This window comes from Vulpes vulpes, chromosome 16 (genome assembly GCF_048418805.1).
Source record: "Vulpes vulpes isolate BD-2025 chromosome 16, VulVul3, whole genome shotgun sequence".
Taxonomy (NCBI): domain Eukaryota; kingdom Metazoa; phylum Chordata; class Mammalia; order Carnivora; family Canidae; genus Vulpes; species Vulpes vulpes.
In genome coordinates, this window is record NC_132795.1 from 47,072,540 (window position 1) to 47,097,333 (window position 24,794).

Genomic DNA, 24,794 nt, shown 5'->3' on the forward strand with positions numbered 1-24,794 from the left:
GCAATTAGGCGATTTCCAGTCTTTCCAAGAGCAAGAACCTTTCCGTGTGAGCTCAAAGAAGCAGGGACTTTCCTAGAAGTGGAAATCCCTGTTGGGGTGGACGGGTGCGTATGGACAGAGCGCCAAGTGGCCCGCGGAGCCCTTGCCAGCCCACACCCAACGGTATGGGCTTGGTGTCAGTGGTCCCTTGGGGCTTGGGGATCTGCCCGGGGACAGCTCTGCATCCACCCACGTTTCCTCTGCCACCTCGCGGCCCCGTCAGCACGGGGGACCTGCCCTCTCTCTGTTCCTCCGGCTACACACACCATGGGAGCTCAACAAACACTCGTGGGGTGAGTAATTCGACAAGTGTTAAGCTCCGGTCCGTGGAGTAGCCTGGTTCATGTCCGGAGGCGAGCAGGGAGGCAGCAGCAGCCCTCCCGGGTTCTAGGCATTGATTTATTTTTTCCAGCTTGGGGAGGAGGGAGCGCGAAGCCGTGACATTCAGGGTAGAAAGGTGCCACGGGGCAGGAGGGGCGGCCTGGGGGAACAGAGCCTGAGTGACCCTGGGGGCGGGCGACGAGGTCAGCTCTTCTGGTGGCCCATGCGGGAGCCCCTAGAGAGGGTGGGTTTGGGTGCCTGCGGTCTTCCTGGCAGAGGTGTCAGGCTGCCCTGTAGCCTCGTGGGCCTGGGGCTGGAGAAGGCCGACCTGGAACACGCGTGGGAGCGTCACAGACGCCACCAGACACTGTGGAGAGGACAGAGGCCGCAGGCCAGCTCTGGAGGGACAGCGAGGGAGGGGTGGGCAGAGGCCCGGGGCAGCCGGACGCTCCCCCCAACCTGCCCCAACACTGTCGCCAGTGTCCTCTTCCCCAAACTCAAGGGTGATGGTACCACCCAACCCTCCAATAAAGAAAAATCAAATCAAAGTGCCTTGTCTCTGCGAGTTTGTAACCTGGGCAAGCGGAGGTAAATGAGCCCCAGGGAGGTGCCCGGACCCGGGGCTCCCAGCGTAGTTCCCAGCGCCCTTGCTGCCTCCCCGACCCCCGCTGGGTGGGGTGTCCTCTGGCCCCGGCCCCGGGCGCCACAGCTCGGGGGCCTCGGGTGTGACACCGTGCGCTCCCGGGCCGGCGGCTCCCGCTCCCCCGCCCGCTGTTCGCTCCGCGGCGGGCTGCGGGGGCTCGAGCGCCCGGGGCGTGGGCGTCTCCCCCATCCCGCGCCCGGGGCCCCCGCCTTGCCGCCGCTTTCCGCGGAGGGCGTGCGCTCGAGGCTTCACCCCGCCCGATGGGGCTTCCGAGAGCCGAGCCCCGGGCCCGCTCCCACCCGCGCCACGCCAGCCGCTGACCCGCGCGAGCCGCCGTCACTGTCAGCGCCCGGGGGGCGGGGCCGGGCGGAGCCCCGCCCCCGGGCACCGAGCCCGCGCCGAGCGGACCAATGGGAGCGCGTAGCTGCGGGCCCCGCCCATGGCGGGGGCGGGGAGAGGCCGCGCAGGCGCACGGCGCAGCCAGGCGGGCCGGCTGGCTGGGAAGATGGCGGCGGGAGCTCTGGCCGCCGCGGCGGAGCGGGCCCGGGGTGTCCGCGGAGCGCGGGCCAGGGCCGGGGCCGGGCCATGAGCGCGCCGCCCTCGCGTCCCCGAGCCGCGGAGCCCGCCCGCGCACCTCGCCATGGCGCGGCTCGCGGACTACTTCGTGCTGGTGGCGTTCGGGCCGCACCCGCGCGGTGAGTGCCGGGCCCGCGGCTGAGGGCGGAGGGCCGGGGCCCCAGGGCGGGCAGGGGTCAGCCGGGGCGGCGGGCCGGCGCGGGGACACGCGGGGCGGGCGGGCCGCGGCCGCCGGGCCGGCGCGAGGGTCGTCCGGGGCACCAGTCGGGGGCCGGGGTCGCGGTCGTGGTCGGGGGTCGCGGTCGGGGGTCGCGGTCGGGGTCGGAGACCCGGGGCCGGGGGCGACCTCTGAGGACAGCGGGGCAGCGCGACCCGGCGAGCCCGACCTGCCCGCCACCCTGGGGCCGGATCGGGGTCTGGCCGAGCATTGGCGGGGCCCGGGGGGGCGGGGAGGGTCCGGGAGGGCTCGGCCTCGGGCTCCCACGGGGCGGGATGGGCCCTCTGCTCCGCCGCCAGCTGCCCTTCCGGACACGGATCCTTGGCTCGCAAGCCCTCCTCTGACCCCCGGTGCCCCTGGCCCGTGTGGGGTGTCTCAGACCAGGAGGCTTAGGGATGCAGAAGATGGGCGGGCAGAGGTGATGTTTGAGCCCCGAGGGGGAGGAAGTGCGAGGAGAGGGACCAGGGGCCTGGCTGGCCGCCCCGCGGTCCTCATGCCTGCAGGCCAAGCCCTGGGTGGGGGACCGCTGCATCAAGTAGACGTCCAGAAGGTCCACCTCTCGGGTCAGCGCCTGTGTCTGAGGGCCCTTGAGCCCGGGGGTAGGAGCAAACAGCCTGACCATGACATCAGCAGCAGTCATGGAGACGGTGGGTTGGGGAGCACGCTCCGTGTGCCAGGCCCTGCACAGCCCTTTGTGTGCATGATCTCATTTCTTCCTCCAGCAGCCCACCACGGTTTCCTTGCTCTCTCCTTCGTCCGTAAAGTGGAGTCGAGCACAGAGCTTGATTGCCTGGCCTGAGCTACCACAGAGGCAAACCCAGCAGCAAGCTGTGGGCTCAGATCCCAGTGGCAGGGGGGCAGCGCATGCCCTCAGGGGAGCCTGTGTGGTCAGCCCGGTTGGCACACTCATCACCCAGGACCCAGAATTTCTCTCCTGTTTGCCTTTCTTGCTGAGACTCTACCTGCCGGATCCTGCACACTCCAGACCCTCCTGTGTGCCCTCGTAGGACTCGCTCCTCTCTTCTGCTCCTGTCTGTCCAAGGGTCCGTCCCCTGACACCCTCAGTCATGAGCGTGTCTTCTTCCAGATGGGGAGGTTTTGCAGCAAGAGCCAGTCATCTTTGCCTCCCAGTCTGCACGTGGCAGGCTCACACTCGGTGTTGTTGTACAGGCCCACAGAGGAAGAACCGTCTGTCCCACGGTGCATGTGGGGGGCAGCGAGGAGGCCATGCCACCTGGAGCAGAGGGATGCATGGGATCCAGGGAAACCAGGCTGGCCCAGGGGCCGCCTGGTGTGAGGGGCCCTGTTTGGAGCTGCGTGAACAGAGAGAGTGGGCTTGGAGGCTGATGATGCAGGAGTGGTGTGGGAAGGGTCTGGGGAGGCAGAGACCACAGGCAGAGGCCAGGTGGTAGCAGCAGGAGTGGGGGATTGAGGGTGAATTAGGGAGGTGAGATGCGGCGTGGGTGGGCTCCATGGCAAGCTGGCTGTGACACTCAGGGTGGGCACCCCTGGTATTTGTGGTTTCTGGTACAGACAGGGGAGAAGGCTGCCTCCCTTAGCATCAAGAAGGTGTCCCAGACTGTCACCTAGTAGGGGTGAAGGCCATGGAGCCCGCCCTAACCGCTGCCTTCCAGGGCTGGAGCTGGTCACTTGCCGACTGGCCACCCAGCCTCAGGGCCTGTGTTGGCAGGACTCCTCCATCCCGTGAGAAGGAAGCCCACAGGCTAGGACCCTAGCCATAGGGCCGGGGGCAGAGCCAGGTGGTGGCAGGAAGCCTGAAGCAGAGAAACACTACGTGGGGGAGCCAGTGGTACCTGCTTTGCCACTTGATAGCTCTTGACCTTGGGCCAGTCTTCCAGCTCTCTGCACCTCAGCTTTTTCATCTGGAGTTGGAATGAGTCACACAGACTTCCCAGGTGGACACGCATGTGAAGCTGTTCACACAGGAGGCTCCAGGAAATGATGGATGTCTTAGTGATGAGCAGCAGGTGTGAGGACACCATAGGCACTGGCACAGTCGGCAGGGCTGCTGGAGGTGGGGGACCCTGTGTGCTGGCAGGCCTAGGACGTCGGGACAGGGATGCAGGGTCTTCTGGGTTCAGTGGAGGGGGTAGGAGTGGGGGATGTCTTGTCCTTGGCCTGGACTTAGACATCCTGTCTGGAGCTGGTGGGTGCAGGGCCTGGGTACAGGAGCCCTGCCTGAGGGAGCATCTGGTTTTATAGTTACCATCTGGTGAACCTCTCCAGGCAGGGGCACAGGGAGGGGGGGATGGGACCCCAACTTTCAGTGCAGACCTCTCCCCTGGTGAGTTGGGGGAGCTCCTTCACTAAGGATATGAGTTAGCACTTTCTGCACCCTGGGCTAGCTCTGGGGACACTGTGGGGGCCAGACAGATCACCCTTGCCCAGCTTCTGGGCTGGGGGGGCCTGACCATGGTCAGCTGATGTACACAGCATGGCCAGTGCCGGGGTGTGTCTTTGAGGACAGGAGACACTCTTGACCAGGTGGCTGAGTGCACATCTACCAGGCAGGAGAGGCTGGATCCCTCTTGGTGTCCCCACCCCCCACCCTGGCCCCAGCATTTGAGAAGAAGGCTTTCTGTCCTGTGGCCTGGCCTCTCAGACCTGACTGTGCTGAGCAGGCCACATTCCTGGGCCCCATCTGCTCTCCCCACACCCATGGTCCTGCCCTCTGGAGCAGGTTGGGGCTGTTTGGAACGGCCTGATCTGGCTTCCAGCCCCCACCCTGAGAGCCAGTCCGGTCTGCCTGAGGGAAGGTTGGGGGGGACCACTGGCGAGGCTGCAAACCCCCTTCACACATCCTGTTGCTGTAGCTGGGATGGCCTGCGTGTTGAGATTGGGTGGGTAGAGCAGCAGGAAGGTCCTGTCCTTCCTTCACCCTCTTCCTATACCCGAGGGAGTCGCAGGGCCTCTTTGCTGGGGTTTTGGAGGGGTGGCGGGGGTGGGGGGGCAGCGAGGCTCCATCCTCCCTTGCTTCTGCTCAGAGTGCTTGCTGGCCTGGGCCAGCCCTCCGGGCATCGGAGCCTGGCACTGGTGACAACCACTGCCAGCAGATGACAGAGCGTGTGCTCTGTGTTCTCTCGCCCTGTGTTCAGGCCTGCAGCCCACATGGGGCTGGCTGCAGGGACACGGTTGCAAGAGGAAGTGCTTGTCCCCATCTGTGTCTCAGGGGACTTCAGTGCCCTTCCTTCTAAGGCCTCCCAAAAAGTCCCAGCCTGGGACCATGATGGTGTTGGTTAGAGTAGTTTTGTAACTGTGGACCCGTCAGATGCCTTTCCTCCTATGACCCCCGACGTGGGGGAAAATGTGGGGGCAGGGGCTCAACTGCTGCAGGTCCCCTCCATGGCCACGAGGGCTTGAGTGGGTGGCGGACACTGGGAGACCGGCAGTGCCCCACCTCCCCCAGGATGCAGGCCCGCACCCAGGTTGCAGCCTGGCCCCTGCCGGCGGAGCTGAGGTGCAGGCAGGTCTCAGGGCGGGAGAGAGACCAGGAGTAGGGCTGCTCTGTGGTGTGCCCGTCCAGGGAGAGCTCTCCTGTCCCAGGACGCCGGAAGCTGCCCTGCATTTCTGATTATGGAACCTGTTGGCTTGTGGGGCGTGAGGGGGCCTGGGTGTGGGAGGGTGGTTGTGTAGCTGGCTGTGTGCATTCAGCGAGGCCTAATTAGGCTGCGGTCTGTGCCAGGCGCAGGTGCAGTGACAGATACAGAGGTGTAGTCTCTGGCTTGCGGAGCTTCCGTCTGGCCCAGCCAGACAACAGGGGCAGCAGGAATCATAGAGGGGCTCGGCGGAGGGAGGGAGGTCCTGTGGCAGGCCCCAGGCTCAGGCAGGGTGCAGGGTGCTGCCTGGAGGAGCAGTGCTCTTTGAGCTGAGACCTGAAGGCCGAGTTTAGGACCATCGTGGCCCAAAGAAGGAGCTGGGGGTGGGGGATGCTCACTGGCATAGGCAGTGGGGACAGTTCAAGGAAAGCCTCCAGTTGGGTCTTCAGAGGGCGGAGCCCTGCAAGTGGGAGTTGATATTTCACAGGATAAATGGAGTGGGGAGGGTGGGTGGTGGCCAGTGGCCAGGTACGTTGTCTGCTTCCCCATGTGGAGAGGCTGCTGAGAGTGGCCCTCTGAGGCTGTCTGGCCTTGGGAGGGAGGCTGTGGGGCAGAGGCTGCCGTCCCTGCCTGCACACACCCCCTCTTCCTTCCCCCGCCCGCTGCCTCGTGGCAGGAGCTGGGTGAGCCCTGGGTGCCGGCCAGGCCCAGGCCCAGGCCCAGATGGTGGTTTGGGGCTGTGCACAAATCAGCCCTTTGGGGAGCGAGTCGGTGGGGGAGGCATGGCTCAGGGTGAGCTGGCCCGGGCCTGCTGAAGGTGGCCCTTGGGGTGGACCCTGAGGGACCCCTGGAGGCTTGGTCCTGGGAGGCTGTGTGCGCTTCTGTGTGAGCAGGTACGGTTCCAGCAGACACCTGTTCCTCCTCCCCGCCTCCTCCGTCTGCCACCTCGGTTCATGTCAGGAGTGGGAGGGGGAGGGGAACAGGAAACTGAGGTTTTGTGAGTCAGAGTCATGGCCCCACCTCGCCCCACCTCGCCCCACCGGCAGCAGCCTGCCGCTGCCTCCTTGGCATTGCCTCCGTGATCCTGGAGGGTGCGTGGTCTCCTGAGATTGGAGCCCAGCTTCTCTGCTGGCCCGTGACTGGGGTCTGCTCCCAGTGCCCGCGGGAACAGGCTGGCACCCAGGCCCCTGGCTCCGCCTGAGGCCCTGTGGTTCCTGCATATGTTCAGGGTGGACCGGGCTGGCTGGACATGGCAGGGGTGGGGGTGGGAGCTGTGTCCAGCAGGTCCTCCCACTGGGCTCCATGGCTTTCTGGGCCTTGGGGCAGGCCCTTAGGAAGGCCTCATGCCCACTGCCCGCTCCTTAGCTACGTGCTCCTGTTCTGCTGGTGTGGCCAGTGGTGTTGGAGCTGGTCCAAGCAGGGGTGGGGACATCCGTGCCCGGGGACCTGCCTGTCGTGCGTGGGAGGTGAAGGTAGGGAGGTTTCTGTCTTCCCTGCTCTGTGTGCTGCCAGGCTGGGTGGAGCAGAGCCAGGCCCTGTGTCCATCTTCTGCTGGTCTTGGGAGGTGAGTGCTCCCTGACAGGACCTCATCGTGCCTCCTAGTTAGGCTCCGTAGGCGGCGAGCAAGGGGCTCTGACCCCACCACTGTGGCCTTGAGCTGGGAATCTTGCCCTAGGCATGGGGTGGGGGGAGCAGACCTGCACCTCCTGCCCCCCGGCCGGTGTGGCACTGGCTTCTGTGCAGGCGGAGGACAGGCCCGTGTGCCACCACCTTCAGCGCCCCTGCAAGTTGCCGGGTCCCCAGCACTCGGGAGGGAACTCCTTCAGGGGGTGTCCTGGCCTGGCCTCTCTCCTTCCTGTCAACTACCAGCCCTCCCCGGGCCCCCTGGCTGGGTTCTGGGACCTGCGCTGGGCCTGTGTCCGAGGCAGTGGGGCAAGCAGCAGTTTGGGCCCAGTTTCCTCTCCCCTGGCACAGGCAGTAGGTGCAAGACCTTGCCTCTTCGGCGGGCTCAGGGCCGGCAGGTGAGGCAGAGCCAGGGACTGGGGCTAGGCTGGCTTGATGCTGTGGGCCCGGCTGGGGGTGTGGACATGCTGGGGAGCGGCACCGGGCTGGGGCTTCCACCTTCCACTTGGTGCCTGGCCTCGCCAAAGGCTTCCGGGACTCCCTGTACCAAACCAGGGGCTTCTCTTGGCCTTGGGGTCTGTGGCTGCCCAGTGGCCTCCCCTTGCAAGACTGTTTTTAGGGAAATGATAGGTGTGCTGCCACATGGAGGCCAGGGTGGGCAGGAGGTTTCTGTCGGAGACCCTTGAATCCCCTGGCTGGGTGGCGGCTTGGGAGGTGGGTGGTGCCCTGACCACCTGCTCCTGTCCTCAGGGAGTGGGGAAGGCCAGGGCCAGATCCTGCAGCGCTTCCCAGAGAAGGACTGGGAGGACAACCCGTTCCCCCAGGGCATCGAGCTGGTGAGTGGGGGCTGCTGAGACGGGCGCGGGGGGGGGGGGGGGGGGTGTGTGCGCTGCACTGCTTCCCAGGACTGCGGGGAGCCTCCCCAGTGCCTAGCTCCCCGGTGGGCACGAGGACGTCTCCAAGCTGCTGCAGAGGCTGGTGGGAGGTCATGGGCTGGCGGACAGGGTCATGCCATGCCCCTCCCTGTGGTGGTGGAGCCCATGTCCTGCACCACGGGGTGCTCTGGCCACAGTGAGACCCCAGAGGCTGTGACTTCCTCTTAGGGGGGAGGGTTGAGGTCCAGGAGGCGAGATGCACCCAGGGTCGCAGAGCAAGGCGCTGTCTGCTACACTGGGACCTGGTGTCTGTGCCCTGGGTGCAGAGTTGTGAGGGCAGGGACACTGAGGGGGTGACGGCCGACCCCAACCCCCCTTCTCGACAGTTTTGCCAGCCTAGCGGGTGGCAGCTGTGTCCTGAGAGGAACCCACCAACCTTCTTCGTTGCTGTCCTCACCGACATCAACTCTGAGCGGCACTACTGCGCCTGCCTGACCTTCTGGGAGCCAGCAGAGCCCATACAGGTCATCTTGGGGACCCTGGGGTGCGGCCTGTGTGGGGTTCTGGCTGCGGCTGGCTCCCTGCCCTTTGGGAGTCTCCCTGTCTGTGGCAAGTCCTGGTGCCTGAGCCCCATGGGGCCTGAGTTCACAGAGGGCTGCTCCTGCCTGAATCACCTGTGTCCTCCCCCTGGGCTCATGGGACATGCCTAAGAGCTGGGCAGATGGGGCTTGTGTCCACAGGAAGTGGTGTGCACCGAGGATGCCACAGAGCGGGAGGAGGAGGCGGACGAGGGTGGCCTGGTGCAACTGTCACCTGCAACACCTGCCACACCTGGCCAGCTGTTTGCACCAAAGACCCTGGTGCTGGTGTCTCGACTGGACCACGCAGAGGTGTTCAGGGTGAGGCAGGCAGCCAGGGTTCAAGGCAGGATATGGGGTGCCCCAGTGGCAGGGCCGGCATTCCCCAGCCTGTGTCCTTGCAGAACAGCCTGGGCCTCATTTACACCATCCACGTGGAGGGCCTGAACGTGGGCCTGGAGAACGTGATTGGGAACCTGCTCACGTGCATCATCCCCCTGGCTGGGGGCTCACAGGTGGGTCTTGGGGGCATATGCTGTCTACCCATAGCCAAGGCCCTCCTGGTGCCCCAGGGCCATGTGCACGGGGCCCGAGGTGCTCAGAGTCCAGGGCCTCGGGTGCTGGCCGTGTCTTGGTGCTGCCTGCTGCTACCTGTGCGTCCCCTGTCCCGCCCGGCTCCCTGCCCGGCTCCTTCCGTTTCTCTGTCCTCGGGCCCTTGGGTGTGCCTGTCTGGATGTTAGTGTCGGCGTGCCCGTCTGTTCCTTGCTTAGTGCCCTACGTGTGGGTGCGTCTAACCGTGTCTCTCTGCCTGTCTGTCCTGTGCAGCTGGACTCTGTCGAGGACGGAGTGGTATGGATTCTTTGTTTCTTCTGCCCTCCCAGGCCCCACCCTGCCCCAGGTCAGAGGCCCTGAGTTTTCTCTGCAGCTCTGCTCAGGCCGCAGGCCGGGCAAGGCCTTTCCCTCCTGAGGCCTGTCGGGGCCAGTCTCACCTCCGCTCACGGAGCTCCGGGCTCGCATGGGTCTGCTCAGAGCGGCTGAACACCGGTCCCTCTCTTTCCACAGAGAACCATCTCCTTGGGGGCCGGTGACCGACAGGTCATCCAGACCCCACTCGCCGACTCGTTGCCCATCAGCCGCTGCAGCGTGGCCCTGCTCTTCCGCCAGCTGGGTGAGCCTGGCCGCCCCTGCCCCACACAGGCCCCCCTCCTCTCCCGGGGGTGGGCAGGCAGGGTAGGCTTCTCCCTCAGCAGCCCCTTCTAGCCTGGTTTTCCCTGCAGGCATCACCAATGTGCTGTCCTTGTTCTGCGCGGCGCTCACTGAGCACAAAGTGCTCTTCCTGTCCCGGAGCTACCAGCGGCTCTCAGACGCGTGCCGGGGGCTCCTGGCGCTGCTCTTCCCTCTCCGATACAGGTGCCCCTGCTGTCACCCACCCTCCTCCCGTCCCCCAGCTCCCCACCCCGGGCTCTCCGGCACCGAGCTCTCCGCTGTTACAGCTTCACCTATGTGCCCATCCTGCCGGCCCAGCTCTTGGAGGTCCTCAGTACGCCCACACCCTTCATCATCGGTGTCAACGCAGCCTTCCAGGCAGAGACCCAGGAGCTGGTGAGGGCCGTGGTGGGGCCCGTCTCCCTACTCCAGGCCCTGCTGACTGGCTGGCGGGCCCGTGACCAATTGCCCCCTTTGCTCCGTAGCTGGATGTGATCGTTGCTGATCTGGATGGAGGGACGGTAACGGTGCCAGAGTGCGTGCACATCCCCCCGCTGCCGGAGCCCCTGCAGAGCCAGACGCACAGTGTGCTGAGCATGGTAAGGCAGGACCAGGGGCTTCAGGGACGCTGGGATGGGGTCAGCTGCTTGGCAGTCGTCCCTGCTCCCCTCTGCTCCTGCAGGTCCTGGATCCAGACCTGGAGTTGGCGGATCTTGCCTTCCCGCCACCCACAGCGAATGCTTCCTCCCTGAAGATGCAGGTGGGGGTTGTGGGCAGCCGCAGGGCAGGGGCCCACGCTAACCCTGTGCCCTCTCCTTAGGTCTGCTGCCACCCAGGGGCAGGACGGGGCAAGGGGTCCTGGGAGGCCTGGGCAGGGTCTGGATAGGTGTGTTTGGGTGCGCCAAGGTGGAGCCAGGGTGGGTGGAGGGTAGCCATGAGCCCATGAGCAGGGGAGGGGGCGGGCCCAGGCCTGGTCCTCGTTCTTACCTGCGCTCACCTGTGCCCCAGGACAAGGAGCTGCGTGCTGTCTTTCTGCGGCTCTTTGCTCAGCTCCTGCAGGGCTACCGCTGGTGTCTGCACATGGTCCGCATTCACCCAGAGCCTGTCATCCGCTTTCATAAGGTGGGCTGGAAAAAAAAAAAAAAAGGTGGGTTGGGCCGCAGGTGGAGCTGCGGGTGGAGGCAGCCGGATAGTGCTAGGGGCTGACCCCCTTGTGTGCCCCCAGGCAGCCTTCTTGGGCCAGCGGGGGCTGATGGAGGACGACTTCCTGATGAAGGTGCTGGAGGGCATGGCCTTTGCAGGCTTCGTGTCAGAGCGTGGGGTCCCTTACCGGTCCACGGACCTGTTCGATGAGGTTCGTCCCCAGCCCGGGTGGGAGGAGCCCCCGCCATCACTCGCCCGCCCGCCTGACACTGCCTCCTCCCCCAGCTGGTGGCCCATGAGGTGGCACGGATGCGGGCGGATGAGAACCACCCCCATCGAGTCCTGCGTCACGTCAAAGAATTGGCAGAGCAGCTTTATAAGAATGTACGGCAGGTGGCACGAGGGGGTGGACCGGCCCAGCTAGGTCATTGTGCCACGCGGCACCCGATTGCTTGCCCACACTTGTCTGTCCCCCCAGGAGAACCCCTACCCTGCGGTGGCTATGCACAAGGTGCAGAGGCCGGGGGAGGCCAGTCACCTGCGGCGGGTGCCCCGCCCCTTCCCCCGGCTGGACGACGGCATGGTGCAGTGGATCGTGGACCAGGCCACTGCCAAGATGCAGGGCGCGCCCCCGGCCGTGAAGGCCGAGAGGAGGACCACCGTGCCCTCGGGGCCACCCATGAGTGCGTATGGGGAGGGGCCCCTGCGCGTGGCCCAGGGTGGGCGCGAGGCTAGAGATGAGTGCATTTTCTGCTCCCAGCTGCCATCCTGGAGCGGAGTAGCGGGCTTCATGGCAACAGTGCCCGCAGGCTGGAGGTGGTTCGGAACTGTATCTCCTACGTGTTTGAGGGGAAGATGCTTGAGGCCAAGAAGGTGAGGGCCGCCGGGTGCAGGGAGCCCCAGTGAAGGGCGCTGAAGCTGCTGGTGGCTGGAGGGGCAGGTGGGGCAGGTGACACGTGGTGACACCTCCCTTGGGCAGCTGGATGGGGCCTGCTGGGGGCGCTCGCGGGAGGGAGGGATTTACTTCATCTCTGTCTACTGCTGAATTTCTTGTACATCCTTCGTGGAAAAAGTGCAGGCCCACACCAGTTTGGTTTGGTTGCTTTGGTTTTTGGTAAAACTAGGACCTCCACGTTGTCTTGCCCCTTGTGGTTCATGGGCACGTGTGGGTCTCACGACGGCCGGTTTGAATCCGCATCCTGTTTGCAGCTGCTCCGTGTCCCATGAGGGGCCTGCAGGGCTCCCAGTTACTTTCCACTGAGAACTAGTAGGAGAGCAGCACACGGCCCCGTCCTGCCTGCCTGGTGCGAGCCAGCCACCAGTGTCGTACTGGGCGTGTGCTGTCAGGACGTGGAAGCCCTGGCCAGCAGAGTCCACAGACCTGGGAGCTGGTGCGCACTGGGGCCCAGGCCCAGAGGGGTGCACAGCACGGTTCACACTGGCCTGTGGCTGTGCGATAGCTCCGTCCTGGAAGGCCGTCAGCCGTCGCAGGTGCAGGGCGGGGTCTGCCGCAGGTGTCATCTCTGCTGGGCAGTTAGCTCCCAGCATCGAGCCACCTGGCCTGGAGACTAGCTTCCAGATGTGTCTGTGCTGAGAGCTGGGGCTCTGGCGTCCCCCTCCCCCAGGGCATGGCTGGATGGGTCCCTGTGTAGGCTCACGGCCCTGCCCCATGTGCCCTGTCCCCAGTTGCTCCCAGCTGTGCTGAGGGCCCTGAAGGGGCGTGCAGCCCGCCGCTGCCTCACCCAGGAGCTGAACCTGCACGTGCAGCAGAACCGGGCAGTCCTGGACCACCAGCAGTTTGACTTCGTGGTCCGCATGATGAACTGCTGCCTGCAGGTGAGGCCGGGCTCCCACCCTGCTGGGAGGGAGGGCCAGGGGGCGGGGGTGGGTAGGGCTTCCCCGGGCTCCCCAGAAGGACGTCTCCGGGTGGTGCTGGCAACGGGAGAGATCTGGTGTGGGGTGGGGGTGGCGGGGGGAGGACTCTGTTGGAGGGGACCTCCTGGCCTGAATCTCTGGGCAGGCCTTCGGGAGCCGGCACAGACGGCTCAGGGACGGGGCGGGAGACGCTGCTCTGGCGGCCGCACGGGTCAGGGCAGAGGTGGGCCATGGGGCCAGTCATGACGGCTCAGGGCTCCCGCAGGACTGCACCTCCCTGGACGAGCACGGCATCGCAGCTGCTCTGCTGCCTCTGGTCACGGCCTTCTGCCGGGTGAGTGCTGGGGTGACCCCGGGGCCCTGCCCTAGCTGTCTCCGGCTGCAGCTGGTGACCCCCCACCTTCGTGGCCTCTGCAGAAGCTGAGCCCAGGAGTGACGCAGTTTGCGTATAGCTGTGTGCAGGAGCACGTGGTGTGGAGCACCCCACAGTTCTGGGAGGCCATGTTCTACGGGGACGTGCAGACCCACATCCGGGCCCTCTACCTGGAGCCCGCTGAGGACCGAGACCACTTGCAGGTGTGCGGGGACTCCTGCGCCTGCGGGCGAGGGCCGGCGCCTCCCGGTCCCGGCTCACCTGCAGCGCTGTGCCAGGTGGGGGACGCGTCTACACAGGAGGACGAGCGTTCTGCCCTGGATGTGGCGTCTGAGCAGCGGCGCCTGTGGCCGACCCTGAGCCGCGAGAAGCAGCAAGAGCTGGTGCAGAAGGAGGAGAGCACGGTGTTCAGCCAGGCCATCCACTACGCCAACCGCATGAGCTACCTGCTGCTGCCCCTGGACAGCAGTAAGAGCCGCCTGCTGCGGGAGCGCGCGGGCCTGGGCGACCTAGAGAGTGCTAGCAACAGCCTGGTCACCAACAGGTGCGGGGCGGCCTGGGGCCTCGGAGGGTGGGGGGGCTGTGGTGGTGGGCCTGTGCCCACTGTGCCCCTCCCTGGCCAGCATGGCGGGCAGCGTGGCGGAGAGCTATGACACGGAGAGCGGCTTTGAGGACGCAGAGACCTGCGATGTGGCTGGGGCCGTGGTCCGCTTCATTAACCGCTTTGTGGACAAGGTCTGCACGGAGAGTGGGGTCACCAGCGACCACCTCAAGGGGCTGCATGTCATGGTGCCAGGTATGGGGGGGGTCTGGGTGTGGAAACGCTTTCCGTGGTCGGGCAGGCGTGGGGGCCCAGGGCGTGAAAACTGCTGTCCCCCAGACATCGTCCAGATGCACATTGAGACCCTGGAGGCCGTGCACCGTGAGAGCAAGAGGCTGCCCCCCATCCAAAAGGTGAGCGGGGGCTGGGCAGAGCTGCAGCCCAGGGCCAGAGCAGTATCCTCAGGTGCCTTGTCATCCCTGAGCAGCCCAAACTGCTGCGGCCGCGCCTGCTGCCCGGCGAGGAGTGTGTGCTGGATGGCCTGCGTGTCTACCTGCTGCCAGACGGGCGTGAGGAGGGTGCAGGGGGCAGCGGGGGAGGCCCTGCTCTGCTCCCGGCTGAGGGCGCCGTCTTCCTGACCACGTACCGGGTCATCTTCACGGGGATGCCTACCGACCCCTTGGGTGAGCCTCTGTGCCCCCCCCATCCCGGGTCCTCGGGGTGAACAGGACTGGGCACAGGGTCTCCATGCAAGATTGGCCATGGTCTGCCCTCCCCCACCTGCTTGGGACCGCCATAGCTCGGTGCCCCAAGGCTTTGTGACCCCCTCCCCTCCCCTCCCCTCCCCTGACTCTGCCCGACCTGTGAGAAGTCGGGGAACAGGTGGTGGTCCGTTCCTTCCCGGTGGCCGCGCTGACCAAGGAGAAGCGCATCAGCGTGCAGACCCCTGTGGACCAGCTCCTGCAGGACGGGCTGCAGCTGCGTTCTTGCACATTCCAGGTCCGCCGGGGCACGTGGTGGTGAGCGTGTTGGGGAGGTTCAGGCCCCCGGGCGTGGCTCTCACGGCTCCACAGGCTTGGAGCCCCCCATCTCCGTGATTTCTGTGTTTACGAGCAGGCTGCCGTGCTTAAGCTCAGTGTCCGCTGCCCGTGGGACGTGCTGTGTGACGTGCTGGCCTTTATGGCTCTTCTGTTGGTTTGGTGGGTCCCTGATCCTTGAACCCGTGTCTGGAACATGCACCGTAAACCCCTCACAACAGAGTCACACAGACGGATGTGAAACACGGCGAAGGACCGAGTCCCTTGGCCTGGGCCACACAGTGTGACGAGTGGCCCCCGCACACCCTCTGTCCCTCAGAAGGACACCCCCCAGGCTGCAGGGAGTCCCCGGCTTCTAGCGGGGGCCCTGCTCCGTGGTGGGGGCTGGACCTGAGGCCGCCCAGACCTCTGAGCGCCTCTCATCCTGATGCAGCTGCTGAAGATGGCCTTTGATGAGGAGGTGGGGTCCGACAGCGCCGAGCTCTTCCGTAAGCAGCTGCATAAGCTGCGGTACCCGCCGGACATCCGGGGCACCTTCGCCTTCACCCTGGGCTCCACCCATGCGCCCGGACGGCCCCCCCGCACCACCAAGGACAAGGGGCCTTCCCTCCGGTGTGGACCCAGGCCCCCGCCCTTCCCCGAGGGTGCCCCCCCCCGCCCTCTGCTCCCCCTCTGCTGACCCTCTGCTTGCACCCCCTGCAGGACCCTGTCCCGGAATCTCGTGAAGAATGCCAAGAAAACCATTGGCCGGCAGTACGTGACCCGGAAAAAGTACAACCCCCCCAGCTGGGAGCACCGGGGCCAGCCCCCTCCGGAGGACCAGGAGGATGAGATCTCAGGTGGGCGTTCGCAGCCCCAGGCGGTTGGGTGGGGCTTCCTGTGGGGCTGGCCTGGCGTTCTGCGGCTCACTCCCCTGTGCCTTTCTGCCCTAGTGTCGGAGGAGCTGGAGCCCAGCACACTGACCCCTTCCTCGGCCCTGAAGCCCTCGGACCGCATGACCATGAGCAGCCTGGTGGAGCGGGCGTGCTGCCGCGACTACCAGCGTCTGGGGCTGGGCACCCTGAGCAGCAGCCTGAGCCGCGCCAAGTCCGAGCCCTTCCGGATCTCCCCGGTCAACCGCATGTACGCCATCTGCCGCAGGTGAGTGGCCACGGGGGGCTGTGCGTGCAGGGAGTGTGCGGAGGCCGTGGGTGGGTGGGGGGACCCTGTCGCCACTGCCTCGCCCTGACGTGTGTGACCGCCCACAGCTACCCGGGGCTGCTGATCGTCCCCCAGAGCGTCCAGGACAATGCCCTGCAGCGTGTCTCCCGCTGCTACCGCCAGAACCGTTTCCCGGTGGTGTGCTGGCGCAGTGGGCGCTCCAAGGCCGTGCTGCTGCGCTCTGGGGGCCTGCACGGCAAGGGTGTTGTCGGCCTGTTTAAGGCCCAGAACACACCTTCTCCAGGTACCGCACTTGCCCGGGCCCCGCCCCCGCCCGCTGCCCGCCACCCGCTGCCGGCTCCAGCTCCTCCCCCCACCCTCCCCCTTAGGCCAGTCTCAGGCGGACTCTGGCAGCTTAGAACAGGAGAAGTACCTGCAGGCCGTGGTCAGCTCCATGCCGCGCTACGCGGACGCGTCGGGACGGAACACGCTAAGCGGCTTCTCCTCCGCACACGTGGGCGGCCACGGTGAGGGGCGCTGGCCGGCGGGAGGGCACGCGGGGCGGGCAGGCCAGCAAGGGGCAAGAGGTGTGGGGAGGTGGTCACGTAAGTACCTGAAGGCCTGCTGTGGTCGCTCCTCTCTCCTGCCTCGTCGTCCTCGCCCACGGTCTGCCTCCAGGTCACCGGGTCACCGGTACAGCTACCCTGGTCCCAGTCCTTCCCAGTCCTCCCACGGTCCCTGGCCCCCCTTCGTCAAGGCCGTCCGGCTGCTGGGGCTCTATCCCCTGCGTCCTGGCCTCCCCGTCTGTGTCCACGCCCACAGGACCTGCTGCTCCCAAGTGGATCCAGGCCCTTCCGACCTGGTCCTCCCTTCCATACTGTGTGGCAGGGTCTCGCTCGCTGTTGCGCTTGGCATAGAAGACGCTGGACCTGGGGGGGGCACGGCATGGCTGAAGGGCTGTAGGGGTGCTGGCAGGGGGTGGCCCCTGAGGTGCTCAGTGATGTGCCGTGTGCTGCTGTCCAGGGGGTGGCAGGTGGAGACCTTGCTGGGAGGTGAGCGGCATTCGCACTGGCTTCTGGGAGGGGCTTTCAGACGGGAGGACACACTCTTTGAGTTGGGGCACGAGGGGCATCAGGGGGGTCAGAATGGCACCCCCCCCCCCGGCACTCACTCTGCGTCGCTCTGACTTCCCCACTGACCCTTCCCCATCTCCGATGTTTGGCCCTAACCTTCCCTGTGCCCCCCCCCATCCCCCTGCCTGGATCCCCACGGACGCCCTGGCTCTGCCTCCCCCTCTTGGTCCGGCTAATAGATCCTCGAGGGTCAGGCCTCGGACGTGGGACCCGTGCAGCCCATCGTGCTTGGGGCCTGGCATCCGTGGGCTCTCAGTGTGGAGCTGCCCCAGCCGGGCCTCAGAGTGCGGAAGGTGTCCCCCCCGGGCGGTGCAGTCGCTCTGATTTGTGCCACACCCGGCACTGCCCTGGCCGTCATCTGCAGGGGTTCTCCAGGACGCAGCCCGCTCTGCCCCCGCCTGGGGTCGCTCTGCACAGGGCTTCCTGCGTTGTGTGAGCACCAGCCCCGCCCCCAGCCCTGGTCTGGGTGCTCACTACAGGGTGCCCCCTCCCTGCTGCGTGTGGCGACTGCTCCATGGGTGCCGGGGCCCCGGGGCCGGAATGGGCGGCAGTGTGCGCTGTGCTGGCTCCTTGGGAGGGCTGGCCTTGGCACCCACCACTGCCCTCTTGTTCCCCTGCTGGCTTTCAGTCTTGCAGATGTCAGGGGCCTGCATCAGGCAGGTTATGGTTCTACCATTGCCCTGCCTTGGTCGCCTCCTGCCCTCTCCAGCACCCATGTCTTTCCCCAGCGTTTCCGGGGCATGCTCGACTGCTCCCAGGGTCCCCCGGCTTCAGAGTGAGGGCCCTCCAGGGGCTCAGCCGTGTGGGGGGGCCCGGTTCAGGCTGCGTCCATGTCACAGGGACACATGCTGTGTCCTTGCTGGGAGCGATTGTGTGTCCTCCTCGTTGGGGCCGAGGGTGCGGGGATGGGCTGTGGAGGAGCCGTCGGGAGGAGGGCCCAGGGTTCCCGCCTCTTGGGTCCCACCTGCCACTGGCCCTCGGCCCCCTGGCCTGCTCCTGAGGGCCAAGAGGGCTCAGGGGGCCTGGGCATGGCCGCCCACTGTGTGGGGCCCTCGGGGGCTTGGTGGGTGCCCAGCCCTGTAGCTCATCCATTTGGACCACAGGCCCTCTGTGCGGGGCAGACCCTCGGGCCTGGGGTCGGGCCTGGGGTCAGGCCTGAGCCTCTTCTCTGCTGTGCCCCCCAGTGCCCAGCCCCAGAGCCAGGGTCACCACGCTGTCCAACCCCATGGCGGCCTCGGCCTCCAGACGGACCGCTCCCCGAGGTACCGTACTGGCTGCACAGGCTGGCTCCCCCACACCTGGCACTGACGCCCCCCTGTGTGACTGAGCAGTCGTGGGCACTAACGTCCCCTGCAGCTGGCACTAACAGCCCCGTGTGACAGAGCAGCACACCCAGCCCCCCACAGTCCTGGGGACTAACAGCCTGAGGCCCTACGTCCCACCCCGGTCTCCCGACAACTCATGCCAGCGCAGGCCCGGCCAGGGGTGCCCCAGGCCTGGTCGGGTGCTCATCGTGTTTCTCTGTGCAGGTAAATGGGGCAGCGTCCGGGCCAGTGGGCGCAGTGGCGGGCTCGGTGTTGATGTGGGCTCCCGGCTGGCAGGCAGAGACATGCTGGGCCCACCACAGGCTAACGGGGCCCCCCCTGACCCAGGCTTCCTGCGGCCCCAGCGCGCAGCCCTCTACATCATCGGGGACAAAGCGCAGCTCAAGGTGAGTGGGTGGGGCGGGGGTGGGGCGCAGGCGCGGCAGGGGCGCGGCTCAGCACGCTGTCCTCCTCAGGGCGTGCGGCCAGACCCCCTGCAGCAGTGGGAACTGGTGCCCATCGAGGTGTTTGAGGCACGGCAGGTGAAGGCCAGCTTCAAGAAGCTGCTGAAGGCCTGTGTCCCCGGCTGCCCCGCCGCTGAGCCGGGCCCTGCGTCCTTCCTGCGCTCCCTGGAGGACTCGGAGTGGCTGATCCAGGTCTGCTGCATCCCTGCTGCGGGCGGAGGGGGGGCACTCCAGGGCCGGGTGGGGGCTCGGGCCCGTGGTGCTTAGGGCCTGCCGCGCCCGCAGATCCACAAGCTGCTGCAGGTGTCGGTGCTGGTGGTAGAGCTTCTGGACTCGGGCTCCTCCGTCCTGGTGAGCCTGGAGGACGGCTGGGACATCACGACGCAGGTGCGTGCGGGGCCACGGGACAGCCTGGGCCGCAGCCTGGGGCGTGTCCTGACGGGCAGGCGGCCGCAGGTGGTGTCTCTGGTGCAGCTGCTGTCCGATCCATTCTACCGCACGCTGGACGGCTTCCGGCTGCTGGTGGAGAAGGAGTGGCTGTCCTTCGGCCACCGCTTCAGCCACCGCGGCGCCCACACGCTGGCCGGGCAGAGCAGTGGCTTCACGCCCGTCTTCCTGCAGTTCCTGGACTGTGTGCACCAGGTGAGTGTGCAGGGCGGGCGGGGGGGGGGGGGGGGTTGTGTGTGGCTGCGGGGGAGGGGAGAGCTGCAGGGGGTGTGGGGAGCTGCCTGGGGTGGTGGGCGCCTGCCGCCCCCTGCCCACACCCCCTGCCCCCGCAGGTCCACCTGCAGTTCCCCATGGAGTTCGAATTCAGCCCGTTCTACCTCAAGTTCCTTGGCTACCACCACGCCTCCCGCCGCTTCCGGACCTTTCTGCTGGACTCGGACTATGAGCGCATCGAGCTGGGTAGGGAGCTGGGTAGGGCCCGGCCGGGCCGGGGCTGCGTGGGGTGGGGCGGTGCGGGGTGGGGCGGCTCGGCCCGGGCTCAGCACTGCCCCCGTAGGGCTGCTGTATGAGGAGAAGGGGGAGCGCAGGGGCCAGCAGGCGTGCAGGTCGGTGTGGGAGTACGTGGAGCGGCTGAGCAGGAGGACGCCCGTGTTCTACAACTACATGTACGCGCCCGAGGACGCGGAGGTGAGCTGGGCCGGCTGGGGGGGTGGGCGCCCCGCAACGCACCTGCTCACAGCTGCCCCCCCTCCCAGGTCCTGCGGCCCTACAGCAACGTGTCCAACCTGAAGGTGTGGGACTTCTACACCGAGGAGACACTGGCCGAGGGCCCCCCGTACGACTGGGAGCTGGCACAGGGGCCCCCTGAGCCCCCGGAGGACGAGCGGCCGGACGGGGCTGCGCCGCAGAGCCGGCGCCGCGTGGTGTGGCCCTGCTACGACAGCCGCCCCCGGGCGCAGCCCGATGCCATCTCACGCCTGCTAGAGGTGCATGCGGCCCCCCTCTGCCCCCCGCGAACCCCCATCCGGCAGGGTGCGCCCCGCCCTGCACCCCGTCATGTTTGAGGGCAGGGACGACCTGGGCACCTGGGCCTCAGCCCTTGGGGAACTCAGGACTGTCTGGGGCCGTCGTGCCGTCCGCCCACCCCCACCCGCGCCCGTGCCTCAGGAGGCAGCTGTTCTTGGGGTTCTCTCCTGCCCCGTCCCTCTGTCGGGGGAAGCGGGCCTGGAAGCTGAAATGGACGTGCAGGCGTCTGTCTGTCCCTCCCTCTGCCTTCCGTTCCTGGTGGGCGTGTGTCCGCTCGGGTTGGATCCGCCAGGGCGGAGCCCAGTGGGCACAGCAGTGCAGGGTGGGGCCTGGCCCAAGCCGGAGTGGGGGCGGGGGCGGCAGTCCAGCGGCTGTGTGTCCTCCCCTCCCCCCTGGTGGTGCCTCAGGCCTTGGGAGCCTGTCCTGTTCTGGAGGAAGGCGCGGCCTCGGGAGATCCCACCAGGGTCGGGGGGTCAGGGGGACATGGGGCCCCAAGCTCAGCAGAGGCTCTTTGTCTTGGGTGATCATGTCCATCTTGGGACCGTGATGTGCACCGTCCTCCTGCAGCCTTGCTGCCCGGCTGGTCTATGTCCCTTGAAGCTGAGTTTCCCGCACTCAGCATCTGGTTATTTTGACCCAATCTGACAGGTTTTCACTGGAATGTTTAGCACCTTTGCCCGGTTTATTGATGTGCTTGGGCTGCAGTATTTGTGATCTGTACGTGCATCGTGCTTCAGCTCAGCACCGAGATCCCGAGTCACATGCACCAACTGCTCCAGTCTTGCGCTCCATGCCTTCATTTTTTTTTCTAAAGATTTTATTTATTTATTCACGAGAGACACAGGCAGAGGGAGAAGCAGGCTCCCTGCGGGGAGCCTGATGCAGGACTCTATCCTGCAACCCCCGGGTCATCTCTCATTTTTATTTTTTTTTTAAGATTTATTTGAGAGAAAGAGAAAGACCATTTGAGTGGGGGAGGGAGGGTCTGAAGCCCACTCCCGAGTGCACAGCCGACATGGAGCTCGATCCCATGACCCTGAGGTCGTGACCTGAGCCATGAGGCGCCCCAGTGCCTTTATTTTTAAGGGGTGTTTTGTTTGGATATAGAATTCTAGGTTGACAGGTTTTTCTACTCGGCGGTTTAAAGCTGTCATTACAGTTTCCCGACATTAGAGGAACCTTGTAACGTGCGTGTCACCTCCCCCTTTCTTTCTTTCCCTTTTAAGATTTTTCCATTTTCGGTTTCAGCGATTTGACCATCATCTGGCGTTTTACAGTTTATTTTGAGTAATATCTACTCCCAGCATGGGGCTCGAACTCATGGCCCCGGGGTCAAGGGTCACACGCTCTTCCCAGGGGTCAGGCGCCCCTCGTGCTTGGAGCTTTCTCAGCTGCTTATTAATCTATGTGATGGTAGTTGTCATCAAATTCAATGCAATTTAGGCCATAAATTTAAGATTTTGAGAGAGCGCATGCATGCCTGAACGGGGGAGGGGCCGAGGGTGCAGCAGATGCCCTGTGAGCAGGGGCCCCATACAGGGCCTGATTCCAGGACCCTGGGGTCACGTCGTGAGTCACAGGCAGCCACCCAGAGACTGAGCCCGGGGTGGGGGGTAACGATGACGACAAGCCGTCATTTCTCTGCGGTTTTCCTGTCCCGTTGATCCCTGGAGGGTGTGTGTGTTTTTCCTTCCAAAGTTTACTTGCAGCTCATCTTGCATGATTTCTGCGATCATCAAGTTCACTGGTCTTTTCTTTCTGAATATCCTCTTAAAAGTCAATCTAATGAATTTTTCATGTCAGGTATTATAATTTTCAGCCCTAGAATTTCCATTTGCTTTTTAAAATATAGTTTCCGTTCTCTGTAGAAATTCCCCATCTGCTCGGCCATCATGTCCATCCTTTCCTTTACGTCTTACGTGTGTTCACAGCCCGTTGTGAATCTGTCGTGCGGCACCTCCAGTACCTCCTCTCCCTAAGCATGGATCTCCTCTGCCTGCTTTTTTGTCTAATAACTTTTTAAATAATCGACATCGTGGATTCTACGTTGAGATCAGACTGTGTCCCTGGAAAGTTCTGGGTCTTACTCTTGCACTCAGTGCAGGGTGGTTCTTGGGCTCTGCGGGGGCAGCTCTGGGGAGGGCTTTATCCTAGGTGCGGGTAGCCCAGCTCGGACACCGTGTCCCCACCTTGTTGGGAGTTCCCACACCTTCCTGCGTCGCGGAGCCTCAGAGTCTGGGGTTAGCGCACCACTTCTTAGTGGCGGCTCCCTCCGGGCCTTATGACGTAGGGCCGTGGCTGTGGGGTCGGCCGGAGGCTCCCGGAGGCCTCGGATCCCTGAGGCTCCGCTGAGCCACGGCCGCGCATCCATATCCCCCCCCCCCGGACCCCCCACCCCGTGGACTGTGCAGATCAGCATCCTGAGCAGCCTTTGCCCGGTTGCTCCTTTCTAGTTTGCACGACTAATTTTTGTTGTCCCCAGATAATGTTTGGCGCGTCCCTTCCCTCATCCACTTCTGTGCTCTGGTCAGACCAATTAGATCTTTGTCATTTTGCTTCCCTGTTTTTCTGTAATTTTCTTTCCACGTTTCAGTCTGGATATTTTCTTCTGAGTGACCTTAGTCTCCTAACTGTCCCCCAGGAGCTACAGCGGCTGGAGGCGGAGCTGGGGCGACCCCCCGAGCGCTGGAAGGACACCTGGGATCGGGTGAAAGCAGCGCAGCGCCTCGAGGGCCGGCCCGACGGACGTGTGAGTGGGCGTGGGTGTAGGCAGCCAGGGGAGCTGGCCTGTCAGGTGCGGCGGGGCTGCTGGCCCTGACACAGGTGCCCCTCCCGCTCCCAGGGCACCCCCAGCTCCCTGCTGGTGTCCAGCGTGCCGCACCACCGCCGCTCGCTAGGCGTGTACCTGCAGGAGGGGCCTGTGGGCTCCACCCTGAGCCTCAGCCTGGACAGTGACCAGAGCAGCGGTTCCACGGCATCCAGTTCCCGCCAGGCCGCGCGCCGCAGCACCAGCACCCTGTACAGTCAGTTCCAGACGGCGGAGAGTGAGAACAGGTGGGGGCGCTTCCCGCCTCGGTGAGGGGTCTCAGTGCTGGGGAACCGCAGGGGCCGGCGGTCCTGATGGGGAACTGCAGGATTTGTGGGGGGCCATCCCCGGCATGGTGGCTCAAGTGGGAGGCCGGGGCAGGGTGGTCTGGGATGCAGAACCAGTGACCACAGCCAGGCCGCAGGGACCGCACGGGAGCAGAGGGATGGTGGCCGTGGGGTCTCCATGGGGGCAGGCGGCGGGAGGGCGACCTCCCTGCTCGCGGGGCTGCTGCCCTGAGGCCGTCCCTTGTCCTGTCCTGCGAGGGGTACAGGGTGGGGACCCTGTCCCATGTCCTCCCCCTTCTAAGCTGTGCCCAGGGCTACTTCCTGGCACCCTGGCTGGTCTAGCCTTGGGTCCAGCCTGGGCCTGGTTGTGCTGGGAACGCAGGTCGTATGAGGGCACGCTGTACAAGAAGGGGGCCTTCATGAAGCCCTGGAAGGCCCGCTGGTTCGTGCTGGACAAGACGAAGCACCAGGTGAGTGGTGGGGGAGGAGGGGCCGGGGGCGGGGGGGGGGGGGGGCTGCGGGGTTGTCCTGGCCCCTGGCCTTTCCCCTGCCTGACCTGTGACCCTGAGGTTGTGACCTCCCCCCTGCCCTCCCCCAGCTGCGCTACTATGACCACCGTGTGGATACGGAATGCAAGGGCGTCATCGACCTGGCGGAAGTGGAGGCTGTGGCCCCAGGCACGCCCACCATGGGCGCCCCCAAGACTGTGGATGAGAAGGCCTTCTTTGACGTGAGCGGGGCAGGGGTGGGGGGCGGGGGGACAGGGCAGGGGAGTCCGGGCTGTGCAGTCATCCACCCGCTGTCCCCAGGTGAAGACGACGCGTCGCGTTTACAACTTCTGTGCCCAGGATGTGCTGTCAGCCCAGCAGTGGGTGGACCAGATCCAGAGCTGCCTGTCGGACGCCTGAGGCCGTCGTGGAGACCACTCGGGGTGGGCAGGGCCCCCCGGCCATGTTTACAGCCCCCGCCCTCGACAGTATTGAGGCCCCCCCCCCCCCCCCCCCCCCCTGTACAGCCCCTGCCAGTGCCCGCCCGCCCGGCCCGCGGTAACTTATTTTGGAGTCGTGGGTGAGCGGCCGGGCCCGGTACGCCCCGTGGGCCTGTAAATACCGCCCCGTGCAGCCCCCTCCGCGTGCTGGTCCCCGGGCGCCGCTGCCCCTTCCCAGAACCAGAGTCTATAAAGAGAACTAACACCCGCATCCTGTGTGTCCTCTGCCCGCTCAGCCCGCCTCCCCCTGTGCCGGGAGCCCATGGTGTGTGTGTGGGGGGTCCATAGGCTGCTGCTTTGTGCCCACCCACCCTGACGGGTGGCGATGGCCATTGAGGTGCACACGGAGGCCGGCCTCCAGGGTGCAGGTGCCGTGTTCCCTCCTGTGAGTCCCACCTGCACGAGGAGCCAGCCAGGTGGATGTTGGGCGCTGGGTTCCCAGCAGGTGTGGCTGGTGGTTGGGGGGGGGGGGGTGAACAGCAGATGTGGACACAGGCAAGACAGGTGATGTCAGGTGAGTCATTAGGAGACCACCCCCCCAGCTCAGCTGTTGGCCTGTGGCCGCCCAACCACCACAAGGGGGGTGCAGTGGGTG

The 24,794-nt window shown here is 65.6% G+C and overlaps 1 protein-coding gene across 8 annotated transcripts; it reads left to right on the forward strand.

The window, feature by feature from the left end:
- The first annotated feature begins 1,493 nt into the window (after positions 1-1,493).
- SBF1 (SET binding factor 1) lies at positions 1,494-24,410 on the forward strand. Of its 8 annotated transcripts, none has more exons than XM_072742221.1 (42): positions 1,494-1,698; positions 7,727-7,812; positions 8,238-8,375; positions 8,592-8,750; positions 8,839-8,944; positions 9,255-9,278; positions 9,492-9,597; positions 9,707-9,839; positions 9,923-10,031; positions 10,121-10,234; positions 10,318-10,395; positions 10,644-10,757; positions 10,861-10,989; positions 11,064-11,162; positions 11,257-11,461; positions 11,539-11,651; positions 12,465-12,614; positions 12,919-12,987; positions 13,071-13,229; positions 13,305-13,570; positions 13,650-13,822; positions 13,907-13,980; positions 14,055-14,250; positions 14,439-14,566; positions 15,038-15,216; positions 15,307-15,443; positions 15,537-15,744; positions 15,852-16,048; positions 16,134-16,271; positions 18,062-18,139; positions 18,407-18,588; positions 18,658-18,837; positions 18,931-19,032; positions 19,102-19,287; positions 19,425-19,551; positions 19,649-19,779; positions 19,848-20,078; positions 22,760-22,867; positions 22,961-23,172; positions 23,594-23,681; positions 23,810-23,941; positions 24,021-24,410. In XM_072742221.1, the coding sequence occupies exons 4-42, from the start codon at positions 8,611-8,613 to the stop codon at positions 24,117-24,119; spliced, it is 5,400 nt and encodes a 1,799-aa protein (XP_072598322.1). In that variant the 5' UTR covers positions 1,494-1,698; positions 7,727-7,812; positions 8,238-8,375; positions 8,592-8,610; the 3' UTR covers positions 24,120-24,410. The 8 variants fall into 8 exon arrangements, with proteins under 8 accessions (XP_072598322.1, XP_072598325.1, XP_072598324.1 ...); XM_072742217.1 differs by having other exon boundaries at positions 1,499-1,698; positions 8,834-8,944; XM_072742224.1 differs by lacking the exon at positions 18,062-18,139.
- The last annotated feature ends 384 nt before the right edge of the window (positions 24,411-24,794 follow it).